The sequence below is a fragment of the Barbus barbus genome (assembly GCF_936440315.1).
Source record: "Barbus barbus genome assembly, chromosome: 48".
In the NCBI taxonomy this organism is placed as follows: Eukaryota; Metazoa; Chordata; class Actinopteri; order Cypriniformes; family Cyprinidae; genus Barbus; species Barbus barbus.
The window spans coordinates 10,553,850-10,570,227 of NC_136726.1; the positions used below are offsets into that span (position 1 = coordinate 10,553,850).

The 16,378-nt window shown below is 35.1% G+C and overlaps 1 protein-coding gene across 2 annotated transcripts in view; it reads right to left on the reverse strand.

Moving 5' to 3' along the window:
* Nucleotides 1-509: 509 nt before the first annotated feature.
* LOC306866871 (receptor-type tyrosine-protein phosphatase zeta-like) overlaps nt 510-16,378 on the reverse strand; it is a 52,210-nt gene continuing 36,341 nt past the window's right edge. For both annotated transcript variants that reach the window (XM_079412277.1, XM_079412276.1), the window contains exons 13-30: nt 15,581-15,725; nt 14,107-14,192; nt 11,985-12,070; nt 10,304-10,324; nt 10,061-10,157; nt 9,884-9,969; nt 9,433-9,567; nt 9,083-9,217; nt 8,364-8,527; nt 8,154-8,289; nt 7,855-8,001; nt 7,643-7,736; nt 7,332-7,405; nt 7,118-7,246; nt 6,821-6,973; nt 5,016-5,158; nt 1,956-2,091; nt 510-1,416 (exon numbers count right to left, since the gene is read on the reverse strand). In XM_079412277.1, the coding sequence (XP_079268403.1) occupies nt 1,273-1,416; nt 1,956-2,091; nt 5,016-5,158; nt 6,821-6,973; nt 7,118-7,246; nt 7,332-7,405; nt 7,643-7,736; nt 7,855-8,001; nt 8,154-8,289; nt 8,364-8,527; nt 9,083-9,217; nt 9,433-9,567; nt 9,884-9,969; nt 10,061-10,157; nt 10,304-10,324; nt 11,985-12,070; nt 14,107-14,192; nt 15,581-15,725 (2,111 nt within the window). In that variant the 3' untranslated portion in view covers nt 510-1,272. The remainder of the gene's footprint in view (nt 1,417-1,955; nt 2,092-5,015; nt 5,159-6,820; nt 6,974-7,117; nt 7,247-7,331; nt 7,406-7,642; nt 7,737-7,854; nt 8,002-8,153; nt 8,290-8,363; nt 8,528-9,082; nt 9,218-9,432; nt 9,568-9,883; nt 9,970-10,060; nt 10,158-10,303; nt 10,325-11,984; nt 12,071-14,106; nt 14,193-15,580; nt 15,726-16,378) is intronic.

The window sequence follows — 16,378 nt, forward strand, 5'->3', positions numbered from 1 at the left end:
TGATTTAAGTAATCTTTTTAATTAAAAATTATGTAATGTAAATAATATATACTAATATTTATACAATACATTTTTATTATTATAATTTACTTAAAAAGTGATATTATATGTAATATTTATATGACTCTCTCTTTCTCTCTCCATATATAAAATCTTACATTATATTTAAATTAAATATATTAGTTGAGGGTTAAGGGTCAGATTTTTTCAAAGAAATTAATACTTTTATTCAGCATGGATGCATTAAATTGATCAAAAATGACAGTAAAGACATTTGAATTTCAAATAAATGCTGTCATTTAGATTCATCAAAGAATCCTGAAAAATTGTATCATGGTTTTTACAAAAATATTAAACACAGGAAAGGTTAATGAGTGATTTTTTTTCACACTAAAAGCATGTTGATATGCACATAATGTTTTGTTTACATGATTAAAACTGAGTATTTTAACATTTACAAATTAGCCTCATTCACTTTTATTGTAAGTGCCTTGCTGATTTTTTCTTTTAGGGGTTAGGGTTAATTTGGAACATTATTAAACAAACTATTCCTTTAAAAATATTGTCAAAAAACAAGAATTATAAAGTCTATGCATTTCTAAGCATATGAAATATCCAAGTGTAAACAGACCAGTCTGCTTTCTTGATTCGTTTAATCCTACAAACAGACAAAAACATCTGGTACAGCTAAACGGTGTCAGTATGTGTAACATCTTACATCAGTAACAAAACAGAGCGGCATCAGAAATATTAAAACATTTCAAATCTGACTAAATTATTCAAATGCAGCCATGTCTTGCAGCACTAGTGCCTCAAATATAAAATTCTAGACATAAATAGAAATTTGGTCCATCGACGTGGTTGCTGTAATATTATTTACACATTAGAATATTATTTCCTGCCCAAAATCCACGACTGATTTTGCCACTTTCTTTGTATATCTGTATGAAAAAACAGTGGCTGAAACTCTACTACAAAAAATAGACTAATAAAAAAAGTCTTATTAAAATAAAAAAGTGTTTTCCCTTTAAACAAGCTTTTAAGCAAATAAATATGACTCTATGAGAAGACATTAGTACGTAAGACATTAGCACAAGGTGGCGATTTAAGAGAGAAACAATGAATAAAAATGTGGAGTGTACAAAGGCACACATTTAATGCCGGCGCTGGATCCAGCAGAGCGCTATCAGTTCAGAGATGGACTGTGGAATAACAAGAGCATTCTTTGATAGAAAAAAGCAGTCTTTTTCCTGTGCCGGCTCGTCACTATGGTTACACCAAGGATTCCAGACTCTCGGCCGCACTCGAGACGCCTCCTGGGACCGTGCTGTTGTTATCGGAGGACTGAAACGCTCGCTCGTCTTCTTGGGTGCTGACCAAACTCAAAATGGCTTTGTAGAGGAACTGATACTGATCCTATCCCACCAAAAAACAAAACAAGAACATTTTGGTAGTTTGACCACAACATACCACTCAAAATATTACATTTTCCCTTAATTCCACCTCAGGGCAGGATTATTAATGACGGACTTTTCCTCATCAGAACTGCTGCCAACTCCAGAGAGATGGAAAAAAAACACTACATTTCTTTTAAAATGTATAAATGCCAATAGTCTGCAGACACATGGAAAATACTAACGTTACAAAAATAAATTCTTCAAATATAAAAGATCATACATACTATAAAAGATTAATATTAAACTACATAATTTTTAACCTATAAATATAATATAGACATACTTTATAGACCCAATAAAATTATTATAATAATTAACACATTATACGTATAATTTTACTGTCTTATATATAACCGTATATATGCATGTATTATAGTATAAAACAATTTCTAGTATAAATATCATAATTTGTGGTTGATGTTTTAGTGTGTTTGATTTTAATACAAGTGGGACAAAAAACAAGTTGTCTTGAATGAAAGCAGGCAGATGAACCCTCACAATGTCAGTGAAGACTCCAGGCCTCGTGAGGTTGATCATCTTGGCCACCATGTAGACGTTCAGCGCGCTCTCGGCCTCAAGCTGTTGCAGTAGAGTGAACAGCGCACAGAACGTTCCAGCAGTCACACCACCATGACTGCACACAGATTATTAAACAAATCAATGATAAAGCATGTTCAGTTCTTCACTCTAGTGAGCCGCACTCCTACACAGAATTTTTAGGCATCAAAGATGTGCTCCCAATTTATGCTGTCTGATAAGATACCTTGTTTTTGGACACTGCATGTTTCTGTCAGGGATAAAGCAGTTCTGTTTATTCACCACTAGAGCTAAAGTTACAGACTGCAGCTTTAACTAATAAAATTAACAACAACAAAAAATATCGATAGTAACAAAAATGTAATATTTTAATACTAATCAAAATAAAACTGAATTTGACATTATTGGTGATTCATATTTGTTTGCAGTTTTAACATAGTTACTGGAAACTAATTTCTTTGATCTCTCTTTCTTCACACCATAACTTTAAGTTTGAGCTTTTGATGTATTAATTAATTACAATATTCTCTGTAACAGTTTTGGAACAATATGTCTTGTGAAAAGTGTTATATAAATAAAGTTCAAATTTATATACACTACAGTTCAAAAGCTTGGGGTCAAAAAGTTATTTTATTTATTTTAATTTTTTTTTATTTTAAGAATTCAAATTATTCAGAAAGTACATATTTAAATACCATTATTTTTTACCAATTTAACGCTTTAATGCAAAAGATATTTGTTAAAGATTGATTTCAAATTTCAATACATTTATTTCAAATAAATATTGTTCATTTGAACTTTCTATTCATCAGAATTCTTAAAAAAAAAAAAAAAAAAAACGTATCACTGTTTCCAAAAAAATATTGAGCAGATTGTTTTAAAGTTAATGGTAAGAAAAGTTTCTGAATACTAAATATGTAATTAATTATTAAAATAAACAAATTCAGTCATGGCCAAAAATATTGGCACCCTTGGTAAATATGATCAAAGAAAGCTGTGAAAATTAATCTGCATTGATAATCCGTTTGATCTTTTATTTAAAAAATTCACAAAACTCTAACCTTTCATTGGATAATAAGATTTTAAAATGGGGGGAAATATCATTATGAAATAAATGTTTTTCTCTAATACACATTGGACAATTAACGGCACCCTTTTATTCAATACTTTTTGAAACCTCCATTTGTCAGTTTAACAGCTCTAAATCTTCTCCTATAATGCCTGATGAGCTTAGAGAACACCTGACAAGAGATCAGAGACCATTCCTTCATCCAGAATCACTCCAGATCCTTTAGATTCACAGCTCCATGACGGTGCTTCTTCTCTTCAGTTCACCTCACTCATTTTCTACAGGGTTCAGGTCAGAGGACTGGAATGGCCATAGCAGAAGCTTGGTTTTGTGCTCAGTGACCCATTTTTGTGTTGTTTTTGAGGTTTGTGTTTGGATTATTGTCCGGTTGGAAGATCCAAACATGGCCCATTATAAGATTTCTAACAGAGTCAGACACTTATTGATTTTTTTATCTGTTGGTATTTGATAGAATCCATGATGCCATGTGTCTAAACAAGATGTCCAGGACCTCCAGCAGAAATATAGGCCCACAACATCAAAAACAGCAGTATATTTCATTGTACACATGGGGTACTTTTTATACCTGTGTTCTCCAAACCCATCTTGAGTGTTTGCTGCTAAAAAGAAAATTTTTTAGTTTAATCTGACGATAGAAGCCAGTCCCATTTGAAGTTCCAGTCGTGTCTGATATATATATATATATATATATATATATATATATATATATATATATATATATATATATATATATATATATATATATATATATATATATATATATATATAATTTTTTTTTTTCTGCCCCCGAGACTCAACTATTTTCTGCAATCCTCCAGCTGTGGTCCTTGGAGAGTCTTTAGCCACTCAAACTCTCCTTCTCACCGTGCATTAGGATGATATAGACACACGTCCTCTTATGTTGATTGGAAATTCTTAATTATTGCCCTAATGGTGGAAATGGGAATTTTCACTGCTCTAGCTCTTTTCTTAAAGCCACTTCACTAATTTGTGAAGCTCAATTATCTTTTGCTGCAAATCAGAAATATATTCTTTGGTTTTTCTCATTGTGATGGATGATTAAGGGAATTTGGGCTTTGTTTTCCCTCGTATTTATATTTCTGTGAAACAGGAAGCCATGGCTGGATCATTTCATGTTCATAATCACCCTGGAGTGCTCAAAATTGTGAATATGAATGGAAATATACTTCAGAAATATTTACTCATAAGAATTTTTAGGGGTGCCAATAATTGTCCAACGTGTATTTGAGAGAAACATTTATTTCATAATGATATTTCCCCCCCATTTTAAATTCTTATTATCCAATGAAAGGTTAGATTTTTGTGAATTTTTTTAAATAAAAGATCAAAAGGATTCACAATACAGAAAAATGTTCACAGCCTTCTTTAATCATATTTACCAAGGGTGCCGATATTTTTGGCCATGACTTGCATATGAAACTAGAAAAAAAATATTAAAATTTTAACTGTATGATTAAATAAATGCTGACTTAGTGAGCATAAGAGATTTCTTTCAAAAACATAAAAAAAGAGAATCTTACTGGACCTAGCATTTTAACAGCCGCATATTAGAATTAAAATGTTTCTCTTCAGCTTTTTAATAACTAAGATTCACTAAATACAATACTAAATACTTCCCCAGATAATATTTTAATCCGTTCTTTTGGTTGTAGCACACTGATAAAAGTAAAGCAAATTATTTTATTTAGCAAATGCTTACTATTTTTACTGTTTACCAGTTATTATTATAGTTCAACAGCTGTTCCAACATATAGAGCAGCATAAACCAGACTGGAAATTCCTGCTGGTTTATTGGGCAGGGGTGTGTGCCGATGCAGACAGTGAGGTGGCTCACTAGCTTCTGGAACAGAAATAACATGTCTTTTCCAAGACGCAGTGTGCATCTCCTTCAGGGCCAAGATGCAACTCACTCGTCATGTACGACCATAGGTCCATCTTTGGAGCCGGACCCTTTTTGGATGACGTTGATCAGCTCAAAGACGTTACTGATGGGACTGTCTGGGTTTGGCCAGCGTGGAGCCCGGTAATGCTTCACTTCTAGAACAAAATCATCCTGAGAAAAGAGGTTATAATAAACACATCCATTAAGACATTTTTAACTACAATCCGTTGTAGGGCCCTATGATTTCTGCGATGTGGAAAACGAGGACAGAATCGTGGAATCCAGTCGAAAAGATGTTATTTACTGTATAAACATGGAATGTCATGGAATTTGCCCCATTTTGGATGGATACATCAAAAGTAGGTCAGTAAACTTAAATCAAAATGTGATAGACAAGTGCTTGGGAACATTAAGCCGTAAAAATATCATTTAAATATGAATGAGTCTGCACGTCTCTCTGTGAATGAATTGCACAGATGCGCGGTTTTGTTTACTACACACATGCGGTTTTCAACCTCTGACGCCTCAATCAAAATATGAGAACATGAACACATGAACATGATCTCTAGAATGCTCTCAGTCACTTCATGAGCATTTTGCCGTTTCTCTTGAGAAAAATGTCATTTAAACAAACAGAAATTAAATTTTGGTTTAATTTGAAGAAACTGACAGAAATATATTACTTAATGCAATGATAGTATTATTACTAATAAAATTATTATTGAAGCATTATTTTTAAGGAATATTTAGGTCTACCAGAAAAATGTAAATACACAACACAGCATTTCTGAAAAGGATTGTATTTATATTTTTTTCATAAAATCAATTAATTAGAGATGCTTTTAATTATTACATTTTATGAAACCATTAAAATGGAATCCAGAAAATTAATGGAAAATGAAAAAAAAAATGAAAAAAAAAAAAAATTTCACAGGGCCTTAATTTTTTTTTGTTAGACTTAATAAATTGCAGTTAAATTGTGTAAGTTTCATGATTTCAATTAATAGACGCTTTTTCATGAATATTTTTTAGAAACAGAAACAATGCGAAAACAGCCCAAAACAGGTTAACAAATATGTGGGTGGATTAACAGAGGATGGACTTTTTCACTGGAGGAAGTGTTGTTATGGATTGGTTGGTATTTTGAAGGGACTTTTTGAAGTGAAAACACCTTGGTGAATTTGTTTCTTACAAACACTCAGTTTTTCGTTTCATCAATTGATGGACTGGAGTCTTATAGATTTCTTGTGGATTATTGTGATGTTTTTATCAGTTGTTTGGGCTCTCATTCTGACGGCACCCATTCACTACAGAGGATCCATTGGTGAGCAAGTGATGTAATGCTACATTTCTCCAAATCTGGTTTGATGAAGAAACAAACTCACCTACATCTTTGATGCTCTGAGGGTAAGTACATTTTCAGCAAATTTTCATTTTTGGATGAATTTTGTTTTTTTTAAGTGTGTGTGTTTATGATCAATATGCTTCAGCAGATACAGATGGTTTAATGCTAAGTCTGTGAAAAGCACCAGATGTGTTGTTTAACAGACTGTTCTCACTTTCGTCAGCAGCCATTTGCTCCTCCTAATATTTTCCACAATCGTACGGCAGGCACCAGCTGTGATCTTTAAAACGGATGCCTGTGTTCATGTTTTTGAACGATTTTGGAGGAATGACGCAAAGAAATCGCTCATTTGCATCTCTCTAAATCGATTATCTCAGCTTTCGTATGTTACCTTCCTTTGGTGCATTGTGGGTAAAATCTCTGATCCTCTTTATGTTGCCAATATTAGCTGTGGAATCTGATTGGCTGTGCAGCAGATATGATGTTACCTGTGTGGCCTCTAGGATGTAATCCTGCACTATCAACATATCTTCATTGGACAGGCACACATGGCCCTCCCCTTTTAACGACACAGAGAACGTCTCGTAGCTGATTGGCTGTTCTCTCACAGGCCAGAGTATGATTGGCTCGCTGTCTTCTGTCTGGAAATGGAATAAAGAAATGACAGAGGGAGGGAGAAAGTGAATGAGATGAATGAAAGGACAATCTGTTTCATTCAACACTGGAAGACTGGCAGGAAATGAGTGTGACGCTATAAAGCAGTTTGCGATAAAAGCTGTACTGACCGTGCTACTCGTGTCCGGCAATGAAACAATAACCTGGGCGTTGTGATCCCACACCATCCTCCACAAGTCCTTCACTGTGCTGGGCAAAGGATTCTGGGTAATGATGAACTCTTTGCTCTGTCGATAACCCTGATGTGAATGCATGAATGAGTCTTGATATGAATCTAAATAAGCTGTTATAGAGAAGTGACTGGAGAACCGCTGAGTGTCTCACCATGACATATGAGGCGTTGATGTAGTCTGACGTCTCTCCTGCTGATGTGGACAAACACACTCTGGATTTCTCCACTGCAAAACACACAACAGTCACTTCAGAGAACCCAATATCTGTCCAACCATCCATGTGTCTATCCATCTGTCTATCTGTCAATCCATTCGTCTGTCTGTCCACCTATCTATCATCCATCAATCCATCCGTCCATCCATCGGTCTGTCTGTCAGTCAGTCAACCTGTCTATCAAACTGTCTATCTGTCTCTTTTCATTCGTCCATCCATCCCATAATGAAGAATAACAATAAACACACCAGGAATCAGAGAGCAGCTTCTGTTCTTCGTTCTGTTGCAGTCACTCAGAGCACTGCTGTAATCATTCTGTTTGGCATTCGACTGGCACACCAACTGCAATGACAAGGTCATTGTCACGTATGTCAGGTTATTATTCAACTACAGCTGTGGTGGTACAAATACTTCCAGCTGTGCTCTTCAGAAATCACTTAAGAACTGAGAGCACACTTACTTTAAACTGCTTTTCCAGTCGTGTCTTGCATGAGGCCCCTGGGGTCAGGAGGTTGTTAACATACTGATGAATATGGCTTGATGGCACCGCTGTCTCTTGACTCAAAATGGCCTCTACTAGAGCATCATGGGTAAAGATGTATTGCTCCTGTAAGGGTACCAGAACAACTGATGTTGAGAAGGAAACTTGAGTCCAAATTCTAAGCGACACTAAGGATTGATTAAACCGTAAATAATGCATCATTTTTCTTTATAGAGCACTATGAAGACTTTGAGAGACTTTAATTGCTGTTCACTCACCTCTGTTTGAACTAGATAGTTCCGTTGTGTACGAATGTGTTTGAGGAAGCCCATAATGTTGACTGTCCCCTGTGCTTTAATCTGTTTTAACATGCTGTCCAACACTATGTAGGTCCCTGTTCGGCCCACTCCAGCACTAAACCACACACACACACGTCAGAAGGTTAAATTGGTACATTTGGTACATTTAAAGAGAGTGCTGTAGCCCACCTGCAGTGTACAATCGTTGGCCCCATGTGCTCTGTTTGGGATCTAGAGGAATTGTAGACGAATGAAAGCACAGGCAGGACATACTCCGGGACGCCCATGTCTGGCCACTGTGTGTAGTGGTAATGTATTACCGTCCTCTCGTTACTATGACCTCTCTGAGAACCCTAAAAAATGATAAAGATCAAGTATACATGTAATCTATAAACTAACAAAGTTAATGCAATCCTGTGATTGTTTGCACAAAGAAAGAGTATCAGCATGCTAAAATATCAACATTTAATTAATTAATCAGTTAATATTAACAATTTGATACTAATATTACAATCCTAAATTATTTTGTCTAAATAAATGTAAAAAATGAAGTCTATGATTTTAAAATGCTGAAAGTGAATCTAGGCATCACAGCATGATGTACAATACAAAAAAATTAAGTAATCTTGAAATTTGCTAAGTGATTTTTACAGTGTTTATAAATTATAGTGTTTATAATTGTGCTGCAATGTAGTGCTGCACTATAAAATTATAAACACTTTTTATAGTGTTTATAATTTTATAGTGTTTTATAGTGTCTAAATATTAACTTTAAGTGAGTTTTAGATGATGGCACAGGTAATCTAAATGTAAAAATAAAGGTAAAACATTCACAATTAAATATCCAACATCGACAGATACAAATAAATGCAAAAAAACCCCTCTAATATCAGCCCATAACATGATACCTTCTTTATGCTGGTGTTTCTGATGGTGAAGGTTCTCTGGGTGTAGTAAGCAAGGACGTTTGTGCTCTTAACAGTAACCAAGAAACATCCATACTCTTCCTGGTTCTCCAGAGGCCAGTACTGGTCACACTTCCTCTGTGAAATGGACAAACATTATTGTGTTCAGGCTGAATGAACCCATATTTGTTATTGTCTTGTCACCATAAAAACAAATGTCATAATTTACTCATTCTTATCCTCTTCATAACGCTGAAGCCATATGAAAATGTTTTTGATGACAGAAAACTATTTTTAAAATGTCAGATATTGCATTCATCTATTTAGGTAGAATGTGCACTAAAATGGCTCACCCTTCCTTTCTCCACCAGGTTTGTGATCATAACAATCACTCCCACATTCTGCTCCCACACCATCCGCCAGAAATCCACTGTGCTGGACTTTAAGGGCCCTTGTGCTGCAATGTAGGCTTTATGTTGGTTAAAACCCTTGTGTGAAACGGAAAGAAGAGACAAATTAAGCTACAGGAAGGGGAAGAGCAAGTATTCTTAAAACTTTGAAAGAACATCTCAGGTGACACAATATTACAATAGGGGCTCCAAACACTTTCTCACACTCGCCACCATGCCTGACCTTTCTACAGTTAAATCAATAGCAAATCAGCAGTGCTTTTTTTAAGTGTTTTCATCACTTGTTCTAGTTAAACGGTTACACTTTGAGGTAGTCATGCCTCACTGATTAAATAATGATAAAATTATCATGATTTGCCTGGCAACGCTTCTAAGTTCAGGTAAAATCTCTCACATCCACGTAGTTGGCATTTATATAGTCCCCTCCGCTTCTCCCATCTTTGTCGTTTAGGGGTGCGAGTCGCACTCTGCTGTGGTCATCTAAAGGATGTAATTGAAGATATTCCAATTTTATATTAGTCACAGAAACATGCATCTAATGCTTATATTTATTTGTGGCAGTGGTTCTCACAGGCTAAAATGTTGACGTATCGGTTCTTGTTCTTATTTTCTGGATGGCTGGAACAGTCCGTTGTTGTTCCGAGGTCCACAGTGCACGTCTGAACTTCCTAAAAACACAAACAATCCTATGTTCAAACAGCCTGCCATAAAGTGACAACACTAAAGACATAGTCAAAGACTCTTCACAAGTGAACATCACAAATTCATGCTAAAGCTGTCAAATGCAAGCCAATTAAAGGGAGATATGGCTTACCTCAAAATACTCTTTCAATATCTAATGGGGGGTGAGAATGCAAAAAAAGCAATGAAATACAGTGACAAACTGTGCACCAGAAATACACGTAACAGCACACAGATAAAGCACTGACAGCCTGGGTTGGATTCTGCTCATTTAACTGTCTATAAGTTTCAGTTCTGGATGCTGATTGGTCACTAAAGTAAGAATTGAGTCAGATTGTGAGATTTTGAGTAACACTGTGAGTTACAGTCACAATTCTGAGAAATAAAGTCAAAATTAAAATTAAATTAAGTTACTATTGGGGAATATAAAGTCACATTGTGCAACAAAGTTGCAATTATGAGAACTATAACAGTTGTGAGATATAAATTCACAATTACAAGAAATAAAGTTGTAATTGTTAAAAAAAGATGTAACTGCGATATACGTATAGTCGCACTGTGAAGAAATTAAGTTTGAAAAATAAAGCTATATTGATATACTGTAAATTCACAATTATAATAATTAAAGCCTCTAAATTACAAGAAATAAAGTTGCAATGATGAGAAATAGTTTCAAAAATAAATGCAATTGTTATTTAAAGCCACAATTGTGAGATAATGTCTCAATTATTAAAAATAAATGACCAATTATTAGATATAAAGTCACAATTATGAGACAAAGTTTCAACTGTGAGATAAAGTTGCAAGTATGAAGTCACAAGATAATCATTGCAATTGTTAGATGTTAAATTACATAATATAGTTGCAATTATGAGAAATAATTGTGAAATAAAGCCACAACTGTGAGATACGAAGTCGCAAAGGCAAGAAATTTAGGTGCAAATTACATGAAGTTCAAAGGCAGAAACAGGCTTCCATGCAAACTTTATTTCTTAAATATCTTTATAATCCTTTTCTTTAATCTTTAGAACTGCAGAAAGGTGGAAATATACCCAAATATATGATTATCTTGGGAAATAATTTATCTTTGAAATCAATATGCTGAACGTTTTAGTTTGATTCAGAGTAACAAAGTCAAAATAATAACTGAATGCCACTAAATATCCAGGAATCAAGGAATGTAGCCACAAATATCAACTATGATCAATCAAAATGGACAGAATCCAAAGACCTGCTGCTATGTATTGAACAAAACATGCATTCAAAACACTACTGTGTGTATCAGTGCAGTTGTTTAACATAAATAGCATGCCACAAACCACATATCACTAAAATAATTCAGCCTGAACACGACACAAAAAGCAACGCATACAGGAACTTCTGAAACATATCCAACACTTTTTCATAGGATGTGCTTATGACAAGAACTAATAATTAGGTTTACTGCCTCGTTTGTGTCCAATTAAAGCTTTCTTGATTTTTGCATGATCTCATGAAGTGTGAATAATTTAATGTTATGGTGAGAATCTATAATCTGACACTGATTGATGTGAATGAAGCTGTAACTGGGTCTTTTTGTGCACCTGACTGGAACATAGAGCTGAGTGCGTTACTGACCTAATTATAACTCTCATTTATTACCAGCAACCTGCGTTCACGCATGAATGGATAGAGAGTGAATATATGTGCCTGAATGAACCAAACAAATAATTAAGACATGCCTTAATGACATGTTGATCTGCTATATCAAGGCTCACATGAGACAGCTGTCCCTTGAAGAGTGTCAAAAGAGAGTGGGATGATAGGATACGAACCTCAAACTCTCTAGAAAATGAGTTGGTGTTGTGAAGCTCTGCCACGTGCTTCACAAATTTCTTTACTGACTGGGGTTCGTGTTCACCTGGAAGTGTAAATGACATGTCTGATGACCAAAACAGCAGCGAAACGCATTTATAATTATTATTTGAGCATGATTAGCATTTGAACGTAATTTTGAGGTACACATTGATCAATAATGATGTAAAACAAATAACAAGACAAGTTGCATGTGGTTCTGCTTTTCCCTAAACTGTGGGGACCAAATGACTCTATGATGTCATGTGGTTTAACCATCCAGTTAAATGCATAAACATATTTTCCTTACAATTTGAATACATTTGAATCAATATTGTTTTGTATTTAATATAGATAGGTATATATATATATATATAGTCATGGTCAGAATTATTGGCACCCTTGGTAAATATGATCAAAGCAGGCTCTGAAAATAAACCTGCATTATTAATCCTTTTGATCTTTTATTAAAAAAAACTCACAAAAATCTAACCTTGTTTGTAAAGCATTTGTAAAATGTTACAAAACTGCCTGGAAGAGGACGTGTGTCTATATCGTCCTAATGCACGGTGAGGAGGAGAGTTTGAGTGGCTAAAGACTCTCCGAGGACCACAGCTGGAGAATTGCAGAAAATAGTTGAGTCTCTGGGTCAGAAAACCTTTAAAAAAAATTGTCAAACAGGACCTACATCACCACATATTGTTTGGGAGGGATTCAAGAAAAATTATCCTAGCTCATCCAAAAACAAACTCCAGCATATTCAGTTATCAGACACGACGGGAACTTCAAATGGGACTGGCTTCAATGGTCAGATGAAACAAAAAAAATGAGCTTTTTAGCAGCAAACACTCAAGATGGGTTTGGTGAACACAGGGATAAAAAGTACCCCATGTGTACAATGAAATATACTGCTGTATTTTTGATGTTGTGGGCCTATATTTCTGCTGGAGGTCCTGGACATCTTGTTTAGACACATGGCATCATGGATTCTATCAAATTCCAACAGATAAAAAATCAATAAGTGACTGACTCTGTTAGAAATCTTATAATGGGCCATGTTTGGATCTTCCAACCGGACAATAATCCAAACACAAACCTTAAAAACAACACAAAAATGGGTCACTGAGCACAAAACCAAGCTTCTGCTATGGCCATTCCAGTCCTCTGACCTGAACCCTGTAGAAAATGAGTAAGGTGAACTGAAGAGAAGAAGCATAGAGCTGTGAATCTAAAGGATCTGGAGTGATTGATGAAGGAATGGTCTCTGATCTCTTGTCAGGTGTTCTCTAACCTCATCAGGCATTATAGGAGAACATTTAGAGCTGTTAAACTGACAAATGGAGGTTTCAAAAAGTATTGAATAAAAGGGTCTCGTTAATTGTGGCCAATGATATTTCCCCCCATTTTAAATTCTTTTTATCCAATGAAAGGTTAAATTTTTATGATTTTTTTTAAAATAAAAGATCAAAAGGATTAACAATTCAGATTAATTTTCACAGCCTTCTTTGATCATATTTACCAAGGGTGCCAATAATTCTGACCATGACTGTGTGTATATATATATGTATCTCATCAAGTTTTAGGGAGTTGCACCACATGACACGGATCTGTTATTTTAAGGGACTTATTGACCTTGACACAAGAGAGTCTGTAGGGGTCGTTGCAGCGATTTCATGATTTCATGTTTTTTTTTTTGCAAGTTGGTCGCACCACATGACAGTTTTTTAAATATTACAATCAGTTTTGTTGAAATAATTTTATATAATAAATTATGTTAATAAGTTATGCCAAACTACTTTTAATGTTTTCTTTTCTAGAATTTAGTTTTTAATTAGGCATTTTTACCTTCATTATAATATCAGGACAGTTACACCACTTGACATTTTTTAATTTAAGCCTCCCAAAAATTTAGAAATTAAAAACAGTCACCGTTGACAAGGTGTTTTCAAGTAATTAAGTACATGAATTACATTTTTATGTTTTCTTTTTAAGTAAATTAAAAGATAAGCATTAAGTTATTATATCATATCACAAGCTGTCACCAATACCAAATATCATTAGTATCAATGGAAATTCCCTATTACAATTGTGAAAATGTGTTACCTGTAGGGCTCAGCAATGGCGAGGAGGATATAACCCTGGGTGATGTACTGTCTTCGATGTACAAATGAGCAGTCTGAAAACATTTCCTGTAACGGCAAAAAACACTTTTTCTTCTCTTTATGTAACATAAGTACTGTTGACTGAATAGCATTGTAAGGCAGATGTACTACACAAATTACCTTGACACAAAGTTAATAAAAACGCATAGAAAAAATAAATGGTTCTAACATGCTGTTGTTGTCTTATCCATATATGTGCTGGAGATTGAACTCTAAGCTTAAAAAATAAACACAAAAACCATATTCAGTCTAATCCACAACACGTTTTTAACAGGATCACCCAGAGGACTTCCTGAACTGTTTTGTCTACAACGGAAACTTCTTGGAAGGGATTAGTGACCACAATGATGGGCGACACAGATTTAATGCTAACGTTTCAAGACATTAAGAGCGCATCTGTCTGCTCTCCAAATGAGCACCATGTAGCTACAGATGAGCAAGCAGTCGTACATGCCCATGCTCTGCTGAGATTGAACCACCCACAGCTGCACAAACAAGACATGAACATGACTTGGTCGTGTTGAACATAATCACATGGAGGTTCTTTCACCAGCCTGGCAGCATATGTTCCCTGTAGGCCCACAAACAACAGATCAGCGTATCAGAGATTTAATCACTGGCTTCAAGATTACCGATTTAATCTCCTTGCAATCTTCACGGTGTAACAACAAAAAGTCAAGCATGAGCAATATGCTGAAGGGGCAAGAGGCTCGTCGGAATGAGAAATGTACAATCTTGTGCCGCTAAACTGTTTACACATCTGAGACATGTTCTTGATGGGATTGCCAAAGTTGCTTATTTCACAGTTGAGAATATCTGATGGTAAACAGGATTTCAGACTTCCATCCTGGTGTGGAAGGACCATTTTTACCGCTTTGGTGTGAATTCTGGGCGGTTTCACACACACACACACACACACACACACACACACACAGAGAGAGAGACCACCACCACATCATGGCTTGTTTATCTTGCTTCCTTTTGAGGTGGTCCCTCACCCGGTGGGTGTGAGATTGGGTCTGTGCCCAAGATTAGACCCCCATCACAGACAGACAACACGCTCCTCATGGGGCCACACCGCTCCTCCTTATCGACGATTGTTATGATTATGGATTAGTAACAATATGACGGAAATCATGAGCAGCAGGATATTTTTGTTTTCCATGCATCCTGTCCGACTATGCATGAATGATGCCAAAACAGAGATAAATGCACAGAAAAATATGCTTGGGTAACATCCATGTCAAAAATATGTTGTAAAAATTATTTAATTGTATATATTTTTAAGGGTCAGCAAGTGTATGCAAAATAGAAATAAAACAAAATTATGTTAATTAAAAATGTAAATGAGTTTTACATTTCTATTAAATATATAATTCTATATTAAATAAGATGCTGTTACCCATAGGACTTACCTCCAGTAGATAAAAATGCCAATCAAAACAATGAGACCCAGGAAGGTGAGGGTGGAGACCACAGCCAGAGGAATCACAGTCGCCTTCTGGCGCTCTATGCTGTTCACTAGGCCCACCCGCGACTCATGACTGCTGTTACCGGCGTCTATGGGTTAAAAACACCATACTCAGATCAGAGCAGCATCAGCAATCAATGTTCTTGATGGAAAATGCTAAATCCTATTAGACTCAAACATATTTGGCGCACTGAGATAATTAAACAATAAAAATGTAGGATAGACAATGCAAACATACCTTATAAAATATTTTTTACACACCTTCAAGACAAGTGGAACTATCACGCTTCACATAACTTGTAACACAGATCAAGACCTATCTTACTGTTCTAAAATGACATCTTTTGCAAACCAGTAGGCCTTAATACATGCAATAACTGAGAATAAAAAACAAATTACACTAACGAATTAAAAAGTAAAAAATGGCTTAAAACAATGAATGAATATCGACAGTATGTAGATGCAATAACGGTGCAGAGGATAATAATAAAAACTGGCGTTTTTGGTAAAGGTGCTATTTTGAACTAAACTCAAAATCTGCATAAAACAACTAAAAAATACAATTTGTTGTTTAACATATTGAGTTCAAGCTATCGGACACACAAGATATTGACTCTAATCATTATGTCATCTATAAGGATTGGTATAGCACCACTTAATATATTCCATCAAAAATGTGTTTTGACACTAAGAAGCTAAAGAGTTCACAGGTCATGATTTATTGCAGACAGACACGTTTCAG